At 39.8% G+C, this 16782-nt stretch overlaps 1 protein-coding gene across 2 annotated transcripts in view; it reads right to left on the reverse strand.

The window, feature by feature from the left end:
* scube1 (signal peptide, CUB domain, EGF-like 1) overlaps window positions 1-16782 on the reverse strand; it is a 153640-nt gene that overhangs the window by 113189 nt on the left and 23669 nt on the right. For both annotated transcript variants that reach the window (XM_042511140.2, XM_042511141.2), the window contains exon 3: window positions 8751-8876. In XM_042511140.2, the coding sequence (XP_042367074.1) occupies window positions 8751-8876 (126 nt within the window). The remainder of the gene's footprint in view (window positions 1-8750; window positions 8877-16782) is intronic.

Genomic DNA, 16782 nt, shown 5'->3' on the forward strand with positions numbered 1-16782 from the left:
TAATCAGTTTGTTATTGAATCCATGTGAATGTTTGTGCCACATTCAAAGAAATTGTTAAGTGTTATCTCCTTTACAAGAATAAGATGGATGAAAGGTCCCATTGGTCTTGACCATGACCTTTGACCAAAAAATTCTACTTTATTTTTATTATTTATTTTTGAGTCCATGTGGATGCTTGTGTGAAATTTGAAGAAAAAAAATGCCTCAAGGTCCTCTTAATGTACTGCATTTACAAAAATGAGATGGTATAGGTCAAAATTACCTTTACCTATGATCACCAAAATCTAATCTGGTCATTTTTGAGTCCAAGTGGACGTTTGTGCCAAATATGAAGAAATGTCCTAAAGGTGTTCTTGAGATGTTGTGTTCACAACAGTGGGGCAGAGGGGCAGATGTACATACGTACAGATGCCTCTGGCCATGGCTACTGCCTGCATGGAGACATAAACATGACCAGTATCAAAGACTCACTATGAAAAGTGATAAAATCCTTTACTATACTATTGCAAAAGATATATGATCAAGAGACACATGCTGGCAAAGGTGAAAATAAGGCACTTTAAACACACAAAGGTTAAATACCAAACATGAGCTTAACATCCTCTTAAGTAAGGGTTTCTGTTCTTAATTTTATTTACTGTTTCAAATTTATCTCCGCTCCTCTGAGATCAATGCAGTATTTCATATGAGGCAGACAACATAATCATACTGCTTTCAGTTCTGAGCATATCAGAGAATCTTCAAACATTTTGGAGATATTGGCAAGGTCAAGCAACCAGTCACATCTAGTGTGTGTGTGTGTGTGTGTGTGTGTGTGTGTGTGTGTGTGTGTGTGTGTGTGTGATAGATTTAGGAGAGCTTTCAGACACAGCCCAGACGCATCACTCTGTCCAAAATTAGATCCAACATCCAAAAACTATCCATCAAGTCTTCTCCTCTGAGCCCTGCATACTGCTGATACAACATCCATCACTGAAATGCTGCGGTGCAAACGGCAGCGAGCTGAAGGAGGACCAGCAGGACGCTGCTTCCTCTTTTGGTGCCACATTTCACAGAAAACACTTAATTCATTCAGACCAATACCACCATACAATGTATACTTTTGTAAAAATTCATGAAAGGTATAAAAAAACTTAAATCAAAGGCAAAGTACTGCAACAGTTAGATCATAAATATAGAATAAAAAATTAGAAATACCACCAAGTGCTTGCACACACAAGTCAGACTACACATAATACAGTCTACATCCATGTCTCTGACAAAATCAAGGCGTTCTTGACATATCACATCCACAAGAATGACACACATCCACAGTCAAGGTTACCTTCACCTTTGACCAGCAAATTCTTCAGCAAATCAGTTTATCGTTATGAATGTCTTTGTCAAATTTGAAAAAAACATACCTCAAGGTGTTCTTTAGATATTGCGTTCTCAAGAATGAGATGAATGCAAGGTCAGTGTGACCTTGACCTTTGATTTATGATCACCAAAATCTAATCACTTCAGCCCTGAGACCACTTGAACATTTATGTCAAATTGCAAAAACACTCTTTCAACCTGCTCTTGAGCTATTCACAAGAATGATACAGAGGTCACAGTGACCTTAACCTTTGACCCATTTCTGCAAAATCTATTCAGTTCATCCTCTGAAAAGGTAGATGTTTACGCTAAATTTCAAAGAAATTCCCTCAAGGCGTTCCTGAGCCATTGTGGTCAGGGGAATAGGAGGGACAGACGGGTGGAGCGAAGACATAATGCCTCAGGACATCGCCACCGCAGAGGCATGAAAACCACAAAGCAATGTACACATCGGGAAAAAAAACACAGATCAGTCAAATAAGTAAACAATAAAAAACCGAAGCAACTGAAAGAAGTAAACAGTGGGCTGCCTTACAATATACTTTTTGCAGAGAGGTTCAAAACTGTAAAACTTTTCTCTAATACTGTAATTAGCTGATTATACTGAAACATGAATTTTAGATGAATGCCACGAATGTCAAGCTTATAAACCTCTCTTTATACCACTGCCATGAACAGTGACACCCTACAGCTCAGCTACTGTGACCTGATGATGGTAAACGTCTCGTACGAACATTCAGCGAACCATCTGACAAATAGATTTAAGACAAAGTAAAGGACAGCAGACAGCTATTAAGATAATTAGAGGACAGTTAGTACAAGGTCAGCAGACAGACAGGAAGAGGATTAGAGAACAAAGAAGGAAAAAAGACAAATACACTGAGAGAAGATGGAAAAACAGGAGGAGCATGGCATACTGTGAGACACAGAGAAATATAGAGACAGTGAGGAGGAGGGGAGACAGGAGACAAAAGGGGGGGCAGAAAGCAAATAAAGACAACAAATAGAGCAGAACTTTATCATTAAAGAATAACAGGACAAAAGAGGAGACGAGAGGAGAGGAGACTGAAGGGGAATGGAAAAGAAACAAAAGTGAAAAGGAGGAGGAGGAGAGGAATAAAAGACAAGAACAGGAAGAAAGGACATACGCAGAAAGAAGGACATAAGGAAGGATGGAGGCAAAAATGAATGGAGTGAATGAAGAAGAATGGAAAGCAGAAAAGAACGACAAACATTAGAACAAGAAAAACTAAAGAAAAAAAAGGAATGGAAATGGAGAGAAGAGAAGAATGAATGAATAAAAGGGTGAAACCAAAAGAGAAAACAGAGGGCAGAGAAGAGGCAACTTAAAAGAACAGAGGAGAGAAAAGGAGGAAGGAAATACATAACAGTAAGAAGAGAAGAGATGAGCTCCACCAAATGAGAAAAAGATATGACAAAGAGTTAAATGAAAAAGCAAAAGAAAGAGAAAAGACGAGTCAGAGGCATGTTCTAGCTTCTGTTAGGATCCCAAAGATCTTGCGTCTGATTTTACGCTTTACTGCCTCGTTTGAACTCAGTAACCCGCTTTTAATTAGCAGCAGTTCATTAAGGCTGCATCCAGTGAACATGTAATAAAGGGCATCAGGGAGGCGTGGGCCGGCTTCCTCTCTCCGGGCTGTAAAGAGCAGGTGATGACAGCTCTCACATGACTCACTCTGCATCGTTTGAATTAGTGGGACGTACACGTGTGGTTGAGATCCCGCCAACCTCACGCCCTCTCCTCTTCGTTCCACCACAACACATAGAAGGCCACGGCGGCTAACCAGCAAGCTAACGGCTGCAGACAGTCAGGGCCTGTTTACAGACGAGCTGGCAGGAAATAAACAGCACAAAACACTGTAAGACACAATTACAGAGACAGTGTCCCTTCAACACACTGCTGCAACATGGAAAACTGGCAAATGTTTGTTTCTTTAACAACCAGCCTTTCATTTTTACTGCTGTTTCCATCATGTCTCTCACTATGATCCCATTTTACACAGCAGCTTCAGTGTGGGACTGAGCAGCCTTGGCTAAAAGTCTGTAACTGAACTTCCTCTAATGATCACTAGTTGCTGGCTGCAAAAAAACTTTATGGAAGTAAACAGAAGCTTTGGGTCCTGAGAAGCTCATTTCTTTTCCTTTAGGCTAATGTTTTTCATGATGGAAATTTAAACTTTCATATTTCATTGGAATAATGTTAAGGCTTAACTTTTTGAAACTCTTTGAAGAACCCAAAAATTTGCAAGAATTTTGTAAAATGTACAAGAAAATTTTCTAAAATTAATAATAACAATTTTTAGCATAATTTTGTCTAATTGTACTAATTGTATTATTTGTATAAGATTTTGTACATTTCTACTTTCCTACTGTATTACATTGCCTCATCTGCAAAACAATATATATACTTTTGTTATGAAATTAGAGTTAATCCAAATAGGCAATGGGCAACAAAAGAAGAAATAACCAAAAATTTGCAACAAATAGTAAAACGTACATGAAAATTACCTGAAAAATTGTTGAAAACCAAACAAAACAAAAAAGAACGGCAAACTTGGAAAAATGCTTAAAAATAATTAGAATTCTGTGACAAAGTTTTAACTATTTGAAACCTAGGTAAATCGCTTGATTTCTTTCAAAATCCTGGGAAAAGGGCGATGAGCAACTTTACAAGAAATGGCCTAAAATTTTGTAAGAAATCAGTAAAACATTACATGACAACTACCTAATAATAAGCAAAACAAAAAAGGAAAAAGAAATACTCCAATTATATGCTATAAAAAATAAATAGATATCTTTCTGTTTTCTGTAACATGATTTTAAATATATAATTTAGAGAACTATAATTCTTGTCAACCGTTTTTGCAGTTTGTGGAACATTTTTTTGCCAAGTTGGTCATAATGTTTTTTCCAATGTTTCTGAAAGTAATTAAACCATTTTTTGTGGACTTTTGGAGGTTTAAATACTAGTGAAAGACAACTGAATACAGCACAAGAAAACTGATGTTGATCCAGGTTTTAAAAGGTTCAATATGTAATTATTATTTATAATAAATGTAGTATGTTTTCTAGCTTTTTTGAAAAAACAGTCTAAATCCACCATTTTTTTTTTTACATTTTGTGGAACATTTCTTACAAAGTTGCTCATTGCCTTTTCCCCATGTTTCTGAAAGAAATTTGCTCGAGATTCAAATAATTAATACTTGTGAAAGGCGTCTGAAAGCAGCACAAGAAAAGTGATGCCGCTCCAGGTTTCAAAGGGTTAAAGTATAGGCTCACAGGTCTTTCTTGAAACAACAGAACAGTGTGTACATTTACAACCAAGCAATTTCTGCCTGCTGTAGTCGGCTTTCCCGCTGTGCTTCATACTGCCCCTTTCCCACTGCTCTGGCTCCGATTGGCACTGATAGAAACACAACACCCAGGTGAACACGCCAGTTTTTACTTCTTAGGCCGCAAAACACAATGATGTGCCACCACTGTGTGTCTCCACTTAAAAAAAACAAATCAGTCTGCAACGATTTCGAAAGAGAGACTGAATAAATGAGCGATATGTAAGAGAAGGGAAAACTGTAAAGTTTTCTTTGATCTCTGTCCATGCTGCAGTCTACAGTTAACCTGTTCTCTGCCCTGTCCACGATGTCAAACGTGACACACCAAAAAACTCACCCACCCACACACACACACAGACACACACAGACACACACATATCAAGGTATACTCGTGTGCTGCAGTGCCATGCACACAGCTCTGCTCTACTGGTAATTGGAAAGCAGTCAAAAGCCTATTTTTAGCGGGTTTACCCCTGTTTAAAAAACCCACGTACACACACATTAATTTTGGCGTAAAAGTGGCTTATTAAGTTTTTTGTTCTCGTCTGTTTTTATTGTTGATTGTTTCTTTATTTATCTATTTAGCATGTTGGTGACTGCAGTTGTTTTTTTTAAAAGATTGTTTTGCCTTTATTAGATAGGACAGGAGATCGCTAGCGTGAAAGGGGGAGTAAGAGGGGATAACATGCACCAAAGGAACACAAGCCGGAATCGAACCCGCAGCTGCTGCAGCAAGGACACTACCTTCATATATGGGGCGCCTGCTTTATCCACTGACCACCCACCGACCCACTGCAGTTGTTTTTAAACGTACTCAAATAAAGTTTGACTTGACTTATTTTTTGCAGTGCTTGGAATTGCTGTGCAAAGGAACTTTGTTTTTTACATGACACATGACAGTCTGTAAAACATTACTGTATTAGAGCAGCCAATGTTTTAAACTGTTACTTATCCAATAGAAACTACGGATGCAAGTTGGAACCTCAATGTGGGGATCGATTTTTAATAGTATTTTCATTGAGCATCTTTGGCCATGTTTGTGCATGGAGGAAGATTTGAATTGTGGTGGCAGGGCATCTTTGCCTCTGCTCTATATCAGCTGTCTGAAAGCAGAATCCACAACTCAGCAGCTACTCAGCACCGCTGGCTGCTGCTTTTAGAGCTCAATCTCTCATTCAATCTCTCTAAAGGCTCAAAGAATGAGCTGCAGCACTTAGAAATGCCAAAACATATCCCACCAAAGACACCCAGGCATCCACAACGACATGTTTTTTATGTTTCTGATTTGATTTTGCTCTCATCATTCAGCAGCCGAGCGCTGACAGGATGAAATGTGTTTGAGCACATCCCTGCAGAAGTACGTGTTGCACTGGGCAGAAAAAACATTACACTGACTTACGCTAAGTCAATATGGCAGTGCTGGGGCTAAATGGGCTGGATCTGTCAGTAATAAAACGCAGCCAGATATCTGTAGGAGAACTCTTCAACCCCAACCGCCCTCCCAACAGGAACAAGCACAAAACAGCACAGATCATGGAAACCCTCCAAACGATGACAGAGAGACTCTCCGGAGAAAGGCAAGCTGAGCCAGGCGGGCTTACAGGGAGGGACACACACACACACACACACACACACACACACACACACACACACACACATACAAACACACACACACACGCACCCTTAAGCATACTCTCTTAAGCACACTCAGACAGATATACCTATTCACATCACACACTGAATCAGATGCAAAAACACACCCAAAAACACTCAGACACTCACAGATACACACTTATAATAGATGAACGTTTCGACACATGGCAGACTTCCCACAGGCTTCAACGATTCACCATTCATCAAGATCAACAGGAAACAACAAGAACACAGTAATGGGCTCTAATTTGGACCAATATCACGTCTTAGAACAAGACATTACTTTGTAAAAAGTCCCTGCCGTCATTTTGTCCATCCAAGCATCAAGCGTTATGTGTATTAATTTCTTCAAGCCTGTTAAAGCTGGGGTAGGCAGTTTAATTTTGGGCAAATATCCATTCAATAACTTTTAGCATATTGTAATTCAAGTGGGCTGAGAGAAAAGTAGACTTCTGTATTTTCTCTTGGCTTCCGTTTTTTAGACTTAAGAAAATCTAGTCTGTGACTGGAGACTTTGGCAATCCTCAACACGGTATGTATGATATCCTAGGAATTAACACCCCACGAATGATGTGTAATGTCCTTGATGTACAGTTATGTAATTAACGTAGATTTACAGCAGTAAGGGTTTTGGCAAGTGAAGTTACTACAGTAAGGTATAGGAAAAGAAATGTGGCGAGGACGTGCCTTAAAATGATTCAAAGTGTAGTCAAAGTACACACGGTTCTGAACACTCATATCCAGGTGAGAGTAGCCATGGGTGTATAGTGAAGACTAGATAAAGCCATGGACACTCGAATGTAAACAGGTGAGTTATATAAAAATTCACCCTGTACAGTTGTCATGGGTTTGAAATTAGCCATAAAGACCAAGACGGTTTTGTTATACCAAGCTGTAAACATGTTCATTTCTGCTGAAAAATCGGGCATTTAAACATGGGTGTCTGTGGGAATTGACTCTCTTTGCGTATTAGCTTAATTTCTTTGCTGCTGCTTGGCAGATTACCAACAAGCATGAAACACTGATAAAAGCACAACACTCACCAGCAACATCCAGTGTACGCCGGCTGATCTGCCCCAAAAAATGGGCTTTCATGTGTTTGTTGTGACCATATACTGTATATAAAGTTGGATGACAGGACCCCACTTACCCCCTGCTTCGCTTAAGCGAGGCTAAAATATCCCTAATACAGACGCTGACATTTTGCACTGGTGAAGTCATTCTGAGCTGGAGACGGCACAATAGCGATATCTGCCAAACACCTGTCAGACCAATCGCAAGCAGCTCCATTGATTGCAAGTGCACAGATTGGCTATCACAGCTGTCAATCATAATGGAAAAAAACCTTTAGTATAACTGAATAACTCATTAAAACCAAACATATCATAAAAACCAACACTTGAACAAACATCAGGGTGATGAAAACTACCTTCAGTGACAGAAACCATCTTTGGCGTGTACTTTGAGTTTTTAGCTTTTAGCCTATGTCCATTCAGTAACATGGAGGGGCGGGCTTTATGACCTATACTGCAGACAGACACCAGGGGGCAATCCAGATTGTAAAGTTACACTTTGGGGGAAACTGTCACTTTGAACATCTTTATATACAGTTTGTGGCTGTGACATCACATGCTATCATAGAGTGCATTTAGTAATTTTACACCTATCACTATTGTAATGTGACATGCTATTGTTCCTGTTATTGCTGTGCATCTCTCCCCTCTCTCCGTCTCTCTCTCTGTCCCTCTCTATTCCCCTCTCTCTTTCTCTTTCTTTTTTGTCATTATTGTAATTTAATTGTTATTTACGACAGCTATTGCACGTCTGTCTGTCCTCGAAGAGGGATCTTCCTGAGGTTTCTTCCAACTGCTAACCAGCCCCAAAGGCTCAAGGTTACAACTTCAACTTCATGTTTATGTAGCTAATATTAGCTAAAGCCTCGAGTCACAGTGTGTCCTCGGCCTCGCTCCCTGTCACTACACACCACCTTACCTAAGAGAGAGCAGGCAGCAGCTCCAGAGACTGTCCTCCAGCCAGCAGCGGCAGCAATTTGAATCCAGCCGGCACCAGAGGAGCAGACAGCTCCAACTTGCCGCCAGATCTGCAAACTTCCTGTTCCTGCCATTCCACAGGTTAGACCAGGCACTGACACTGTCACACCCAGTGCCGGGGTATTTTTTGCTGGCTGAATTTTTTGGTAACTACAATGGGCATTGTCATCTGGTGGGAGGGAATTAGGACAGAGAGGGGAGAGCTGCAGGAGGATGACATATTTTCAAATTCTGTCCATTTTACCCATTTTGCTTTTTCCAGATGTGTACCTGCTGCAGCTTTATCAGAACTACACAGAAAGAGGTGGAGTGTGTTTTTCTGACTGCTCTTACCAAGGCAGTTGTGTCCATCGTGGGCCAGCATGAATCCATCGTAGCAGGTGCACCTGTAGTTTCCAGGTATGTTGATGCATTCGTGCACACAGCCCCCATTGTAGTCGTTCTCACACTCATCCATGTCTGGAAGAGAAAGGTTGTTGCGTTACTGATCTTTAGAGTTTGTTACATTATCATTGCTGCTGCTGTCTGTACATAGTGTACACAGTCAGAGGACAGAGGCTTGTTGGTCGCTGGCATTCATTCAATTCCATTCAATTCAATTCACCAGGCTTGTGCTGCCAAAGCACGATTACAGTCAAACACTGTGAATGAAATTAACAACTGATCACATGAATAACAGTATCCAATTAAAATAGGTAATTCAATTATTGGGGTGTGTATATATATATATATATATATATATATATATATATATATATATACATATACAAACAAATCTCACATCTCATATCTGTTTACCTATAAACAAGTGTTTTTCATGTGTGTATGTATGATTATATTATATTATTATACTTGTAAGGTACCATTGCTTTGACAGTGCTTTTGGTGTAAGATTGCGATGCCACATGCCACCTTTGGCATCTGCATTACAGGCCGTTGGACAGCATCATGTGATAATGTGGCTGGACAGAGCCAGTCGTGGTGGGGTTTAATGCAGCCGGACTGAAGCTGACGTGTCCACACAAAATGTGGCAGGACAGCATCAGGTTGAAACACTGCCGCTAACTAAGTAATATATGCGCAAGAGCACCTATAGGGCAGGCAGGAGGGGCGATGGATGGGGTAAACAAATGTTCACTTCCTTTATGAATGTACTGGGTTTTCCCACACCTTACCATGTGCCTCCTTTCCCTTTATCCTAACCATTCATGCCCACATGTGCTTTTGTTGGTGTCTTTGCATTGGTTGCTTTTGTTCCAAAACATAACCACATACAGCATCATCCTACCACATGCTTGTGTTGACGTCACGTTGGCAGCATCCTTGAATGTAAAAAGAAGACGCAGAAGGATACTTAGAGGGAAATATGTAGATGCTGAAGTCCACTGCAAAGTGGCAACTTGTGACGACTTGGGATGAGAACGCATTGGTATTACAGATCTGCTGTATAAGTAATTCAAGATTATTTGGTGTCAATAAAGAAAAAATTAACAATAATATATTAAAACAAAATCATAGTATCAACTGTAAAATTAAAACAACAACAACAACAAAAACATAACCCCTGGAGAAGAGGAGTAAATAACAAGGCAGAGTGAGATCTGTGGGGAGAGAAACTCCAGTTGTTGTGTGTTATGTGTGTGTGTCTATTGGATATGTGTATCTGTGAGTGTGTGTATAGATCAGCATTATAAGTAACTGAAGTTTGTTTAGAGTCAATAAAGGAACCATTAACATCAATATATTAATACAAAATCATACTTCCACAGTAAGGTCATTTCTCATTGCAAACAGAAACCTGCAACTGGTCTTGCTCAAAGGTTATCAATTATTGAGTGTTTTCTTGACAGCCGTGCATAATGTTCCACCATTCATCCTATCAATGGACACATGATTTGTTTTATATCTAATGCATCTTTGATGCACTTTGGAGCCCTAAGGTGGAATGTTTTCGTTTCGAAAAAGTGATGGCAAAAAAATACTTTCTGAATTAAATTCAATTTTTTCGCAACACAGTTGGAAATGGAAAATGACTGATTTCACAAAGAACAGCCCCCAAACAGTCCCCCCAGTCAGTCCCCGAACGTCTTTTAATTTGTGTCATCTTCCCTTTTTTGCAGTATCTGCTCTGCTGAGTGCCTTCGAAACTTTCAAGATTGCAGATTGAAGTTTCTCATGTCAGGACATCAGTCAGAGCAGCGGCAAAATAAAGTGGCTGATGACAGTATTATTACAGTGTGTTAGAACAGGCAGAGAGATGACAAAAAGACTGAGATATGAGGCAGCACGGCCGCCAGCATATGATGATGAGGATAATGATGATGATGACACCAGTTTAGTCTAATGCAGTGATAGTCAAGTTACAGCCCATGGGCCAAATCTGGCCAATGACAGGGTGCCAGGTGGGCCCCCAACTATTTTTCTAATTTACCAAAGAAACTTTGCACTTTTAGTATATATGAGTATGCACTTTTAGTATACAACAAACAAAGTGAGGCAGAGTGCATAAAACAGGATAAAAATAGAGCTAGTTTATCAAAAAAGTTCCAAGGGAGGATCCTCCCCCACCCCTGACATAGGTCCAAGACCCTTAAAGTCCTAAAATCCAAGAAATGTCCTAAAATCCAAGAAATGTCCTAAAGTCCTTAAAAAATATATGCGGCTGCTGCAACTGGCCCCTGGCCCGCTGTCATTTTGCAAAAGTGGTCCTGAATCACAGTAAATTGAGGATCCCTGTTCTAGTGGATTACTTACAAGTTTCGCTGCTACGGAATTAATGAAGTCAGCAGCATTACAGCACAGTAATGGGGGATACATAGGTAAGGGTGAGGGGGGCGGTTGGGTGTAGTGGTGAAGAGGGACAGGAAGGTGTCAGCCGGTGTTTAATTGTCTAGTGATGCCCCCCCCTTCCCGCCCACCAACCCCCACCTGCATGCTGAGCCAGCGCAGGCTTTCACAGGAGCAGCTCACAAGTGGTTGCCATGCGGAGCCATTTAAACAAACAGTCCTCCCCCTCCGTGTGAACAGCAGGAGATCCGCCAGGCAGCGAGGAAGACCCCAGCCCACATCCTCCTCCCCCTCCCCCCTCTGTGCTGAGGATGACACAGTGCAGGTATCTGCCTGAACTTAATCATTCCGGCAACCAGACGTTCTGCTGGATCTTTCCATGGACCATTTTGCTTTCTCTTAGTCTCTTCCTTGTGCCAAGAGGTGGGATTAACTCTAGATGGGACTGTTCATTGTCCCATCCTTTTCTCTCATCCTGCCTCCCACTTTGTCTTCCTCATTTTATTTTACACCACAGCTGCTGTGTGTCAACATTCCAATTACAAACCCGCTAGCTTAAAAGACTGCTCGTCTGCCTGTCCAACACGTGCTCATCCCGCGTCGTCAAATGTCGCCACTTTGCATGAAAGTGGAAATGGACTTCCATGTTGTTGTAGGAATCCTGCTGTACCTGCTGTTTATGTTCCGGGATGCCGCTGAACACAAGCACATGGTGGGATTACGCTGCACGTCATTTTGTTTAGAAAACAAAGCACACGGAAAACAATGCAGGGACATCCCACCATCCGGCAGCGTATATTAACACTGCAAATGTTTTTGCCTGGCCACATTCTAAGATGATGCTGTCCGGCAGCAAATCATCAAGCTGCAAAAGGTGACCTGGGAATAAGACTCAACAATCAACTATCTTTCTCCAGAACTGCATATATTACCTTTTAGTGTATTAGCGTTAATCAGTAAAGTCCAGCACTTTGTATGCCTACAAGCAACCCCAACCAACTTCTTAAACCTCTGTGGTAAAACGTGGCTCCTCTTTTGGTGGAAAAACAAACCAACAAATGTATTCCAGGCAGCAATCAGAGTTTCAAGGAAAAAATAGGAAACATGGTCAGTGTAGGCAGGTTTTCATTACAGATTTTTGCAAACCTTAAGTAATAGTTTTATATTTATATATTTATTTATTTATAAATATATAAAAATATATTTTTAAGTCAATAAAACACAATGTGGAGATGACTGTGATGAGTAATTGAGTGATGTTCTCTGACTTCTCCTCTGGTGATAACATTCCAAGAAGCATGGTGATGGATGTTAAAAACATTAGCAGCTTTGTTTCTTTTGCAGCCACCACACTAGCTGTCATTATTTCCAATCCAAGACCATATAGGCGTGTTATGGAGCCATAATGGAAAGGCAAGCCCCTTATCATGGGAGCGGCCACATATGAGGTATTTCTGGGAGGTGTAGTCCATGATTTCACAGAGGAATCGTGAATTCAAAACTTCCAGATGATCCGCTCAACTTTTGAAGAGTTATGTGATGCAATAACAGCTCTTGCAGCTCCTGCAGCATCATGAGGGAGCCAGTTCTACTGACAAGCACATAGCCATAGCATCATGTGACCTAGAAAAGAATCGCCTTATATTCCACCTTTAAAACTATTTTTTTTTTTTTCTTTGCAATAAATTGTTTTGGGGTTTTTTTTAACTGGCGTGTTTCCATTCGGTGTATATTCACAATTTCAATATGTGCAGTTTGAGAGTTAATGGAAACCTGCCTGTGACAGTGTGTCTCCCTGGTGTGACTAAAGCAGAAATTCAAATGAAACTCAAGGTCCAACAGATCAGCAGTGACATGTGAGTCTGGACATTGTTTGTTTAGATCACAGTTTCTCTGGAAGTGACCAGTGACACCAGTTGGGTGGAGGCCGATGGTTCTAAGCAGGAATAAGAAGCTGGCACACAGCGGCGACGGACGACACAAACACACAGAGCTGGCCTTCATATCCTGCATGTGGACATAACCCAGACCTGGACACTGAGCATATACAAACACTTGAAAAACACAAAGCACGCACAGTCACCAACACACAATAACACATGCATAAAAAAGCAACACAAACACAATCCAACACACTGTTCACAGAGAACATCTATCCACAAAACACTTCCACTCTGATGATTAACATCGTGACTCTGGATCCAGTATGAACGCTTTGAAAAGTCCAAAAGCAGGCAAACATAAACATGAAAAGATCCTCATCTGAGAGGTTTCACTTGGTTAGAAACCATCATGACAAATGCCAAATCAATGCCACATTCTGCACCATGAAGCACCACAGACATGTTTACCAGAAGCCAATTACACAGGCCAGCACACATCAGCTCTGTGACAGAGGAACGCTGTCTCTGTGCCTGAAGGACTGTGCCAGCATGACCGCGGTTTACAGGAATACACCCATCACACATCCTCACAAGAGTTACATTAGAAGATTAATAACAACTCTTCGCATGAAATACTATGAAACATTGAGCAGAGCCTCTTTAAAAGCTTCATAAAACTGACCTGCTTTAACCATTTTAAACATAAGCAAATTGGTTTGATTTCTTTCAAAAAATCGGAAGAAGGCAATGAGCAACAGAAGAAGAAATGACACAAAACAATTACAATATATTTGTAAAAAGTACCAGAAATATACCCAAAAATTAGCACCAAAAACATTAAAAAGAAAGGCAAACAAGGCAAACAAGCCCTGGAAAAAGTGCAAAATCATAATAGTTCTGTAATAATTTAAAATATAATTTAAAATATGTAATTATGCCTTTAAAACCTGGGCAACTTGACCTGATCCCTTTGAATAAAACAAAACAAAACAAAACAAAACAAAACAAAACAAAACAAAACAAAACAAAACAAAACAAAACAAAACAAAACAAAACAAAACAAAACAAAACAAAATAAAACAAAACAAAACAAAACAACAGGAAGAAGGTAATGAGCAACTAAAGAAGAAATCACCCCAAAATTTGCAGGAAATTAGTAAAACAAAACAAAAAAGTACAAAAAAGCACCAAAAAACAAACAAACAAAAAAAAAGTGTGACACTTTAAATAAAAAAGAAATGAAGTGATGAACTGAAAAAAGTGCTTAAAAATTATAGTAATTCTGTAAACAAACATTTGTTTATTTTCAATACGGTTTACTTTTAGAGATTTTTCAATATCTATAAAAAATAATTTTCCAAATTACTTATCCCTTGCAAGTTGCTCATTGCTTTTTATCCTATGTTTTCAAAAGAAATCAAACCAATTTGCTCGAGGTTTAAAGCTTTAAATACTTATGAAGGCTTCAAGAAGCAGCACAAGAACTATGATGTCTTTCCAGTTTTCAAAGGGGTAAGGTTTTCTAACTAACTTTTCTCTTTTTCCCTGCACATTTCTCCCTAGAGTTTTTAAATTAAATTTCTTATTCTATTTTCTTACACTTTGTGAAACATTTCTTACCAAGTGGCTCATTGAGGTTTTTCCTATGTTTGAAATACTTGTAAAAATTGTGTGAAAGCAGCACAAGAAAAGGGACGTTACAGCAGGTTTCAAAGGGTTAATTCTGGCTACATGAATGTAAACACAGCCAGAATTCATCTTTATCTTATGGAAAGTATTTTTAAAAAAGGGAAAAATAACAATCATGTTGGAATTAAGGAGTCTGAGCCTCGTGTATGCAAACTGCTCACGGCCATCACTGGCTCATCCTAAAAGGCATTTGCAACCAATTAGGGCAAGCTGGAATGGGCGAGTGTTTGGGGAAAGGTTGTTTGGACACTTTGCTGTACTGCCAGCTCGGATGGCGAGGTTCAGCGCAATGTGGCACTTCCTCTGTGCTCTGCTTTTCATCTGTCAGACATGAAGGGAGAAGGTAAAGAGTGGAACTGAGCGGAGGGATGCTCTCCACTAAGGGTGAATGAGAAGCAGCAGGTGATTAATTGGTGGCTGAATGGTTTCAAACAGGCGCATTGAGACGACATTCACTCAAAGTTGGCTAAATTTGAAAACACATCGTCTTGTCTCTGTTTTGGCCGTCCTTTTGAGCTCAACTGATGGGGTTTTTGTTTGTTTGTTTTGTTTTTTGCATTATCAAGAATTTTTCAAATTCAGTCTCCAGAGAGAAAAAAAAAATAGCTGTTCAAATGTGAAGTTTTGGGGCAGAGCAAAGCTTGTCTGGCGTATGACACCGAAGGCAAGGCTACGTTTTGGAGCAGTATGATACACCGCCAGGCAGCATCAGTTTTCAACACGGGCGGACATAACCTGTCGCAACAGTAAGTGCTTTAACTTTCACAGTTTTTTCAGAATTGTCTCACACACGATCCTAATGTTTTTAAAAGTCCAACAATGAGAAAACGACAAAACATATCAAAGTCAAATCAAATCTATAATATGAGTTATTAGATTTTAGGGCAGGCGTGACTCTCCAACATGTTCTTATCCCAACTCCTGCTGTGTCAGTGGACTTTCATGTCTACATATTAAGCACTAGATATCCTTGCACACCCACTGTTGACATTCCAGGACGCTGAAAACAAACACTGATATGTAAACAAAAGAACATGGTTAGGATTAGAAAAAAAATCAATCAATCCTTTATTGAAAATGGAGGCTGAAAAAAACAGATAGAATCTTGGTTTATATGTTATCAGCACTGCACAGTTTTGTTTCTTTTTTGCCCCATTGTGGCCTAAAATGTTTTAAGAAACAAATTGTTACATCCAACACAAGGGTGTTTGAATAGGAAGTAGGTGCCCTAGTGTTTTCTGTGTTGTAAAAATGGAGGATGCATAAACTAAGATCAAACAGTAAAACTGGGCAGTGCTGATCAAATATGAACCAAGATTTGGGCCCTGTATTGTCCATTTCTTGTTAAAAAAAATGTCTTCAGAAATACATTTTAGTGCCCTGTTTAGCTGTAATATGAGAGTGTGTGAACACAAAGTGGGCACGATTCTGCCTTCTGTGTTGTACAAACAGGAAGTGGGCACCATACTGTTTCCTGTACTGTACAGACAGAGGATGAAAAGACTGCGCAGTGTCTTTCTCTACTCAAATGTTCAGAAACACATTTCAATTTACTGTTAAACTGTAACTCACAGTTGTTTGTTTCCAGTCGGCGGCCATATTGTTTCTTGTGTCAAAACGGACAAGCTGGGGTTATTACAAATATAGGTTTTCCTTTGCTTTTTAAAAATAACTTCTTAAATCTACTAATTAGTTGCAATTTGTGGAACATTTCTTACCAACTTGCTCATTGCCTTTCCTCCCAAATTTTTTGAAAGAAATAGCAGTTTAAATACTTGTGAAATAGGTGAGATGTGTTCAAACAGTACACTTCTTCTTTCTTGCCAATCTTTTCCCCTAAGACTACTAATTCTAAATAGTCTGATTCAAGAACTCTAAGGTTTCAGCTTACCATGTGAAAATAAAGCAGAATAAAGGAAGTGAATGATGGCGATGGAGAGAGAGGGTTTGAAGTATGCATCGGTGCATGTGTGACAGAGATTGGAGAGAGGTGGGAGAGGTGGGTG

This window comes from Plectropomus leopardus, chromosome 22 (genome assembly GCF_026936395.1).
Source record: "Plectropomus leopardus strain MGB_pleo_1.0 chromosome 22, ASM2693639v1, whole genome shotgun sequence".
Classification (NCBI taxonomy): domain Eukaryota; kingdom Metazoa; phylum Chordata; class Actinopteri; order Perciformes; family Serranidae; genus Plectropomus; species Plectropomus leopardus.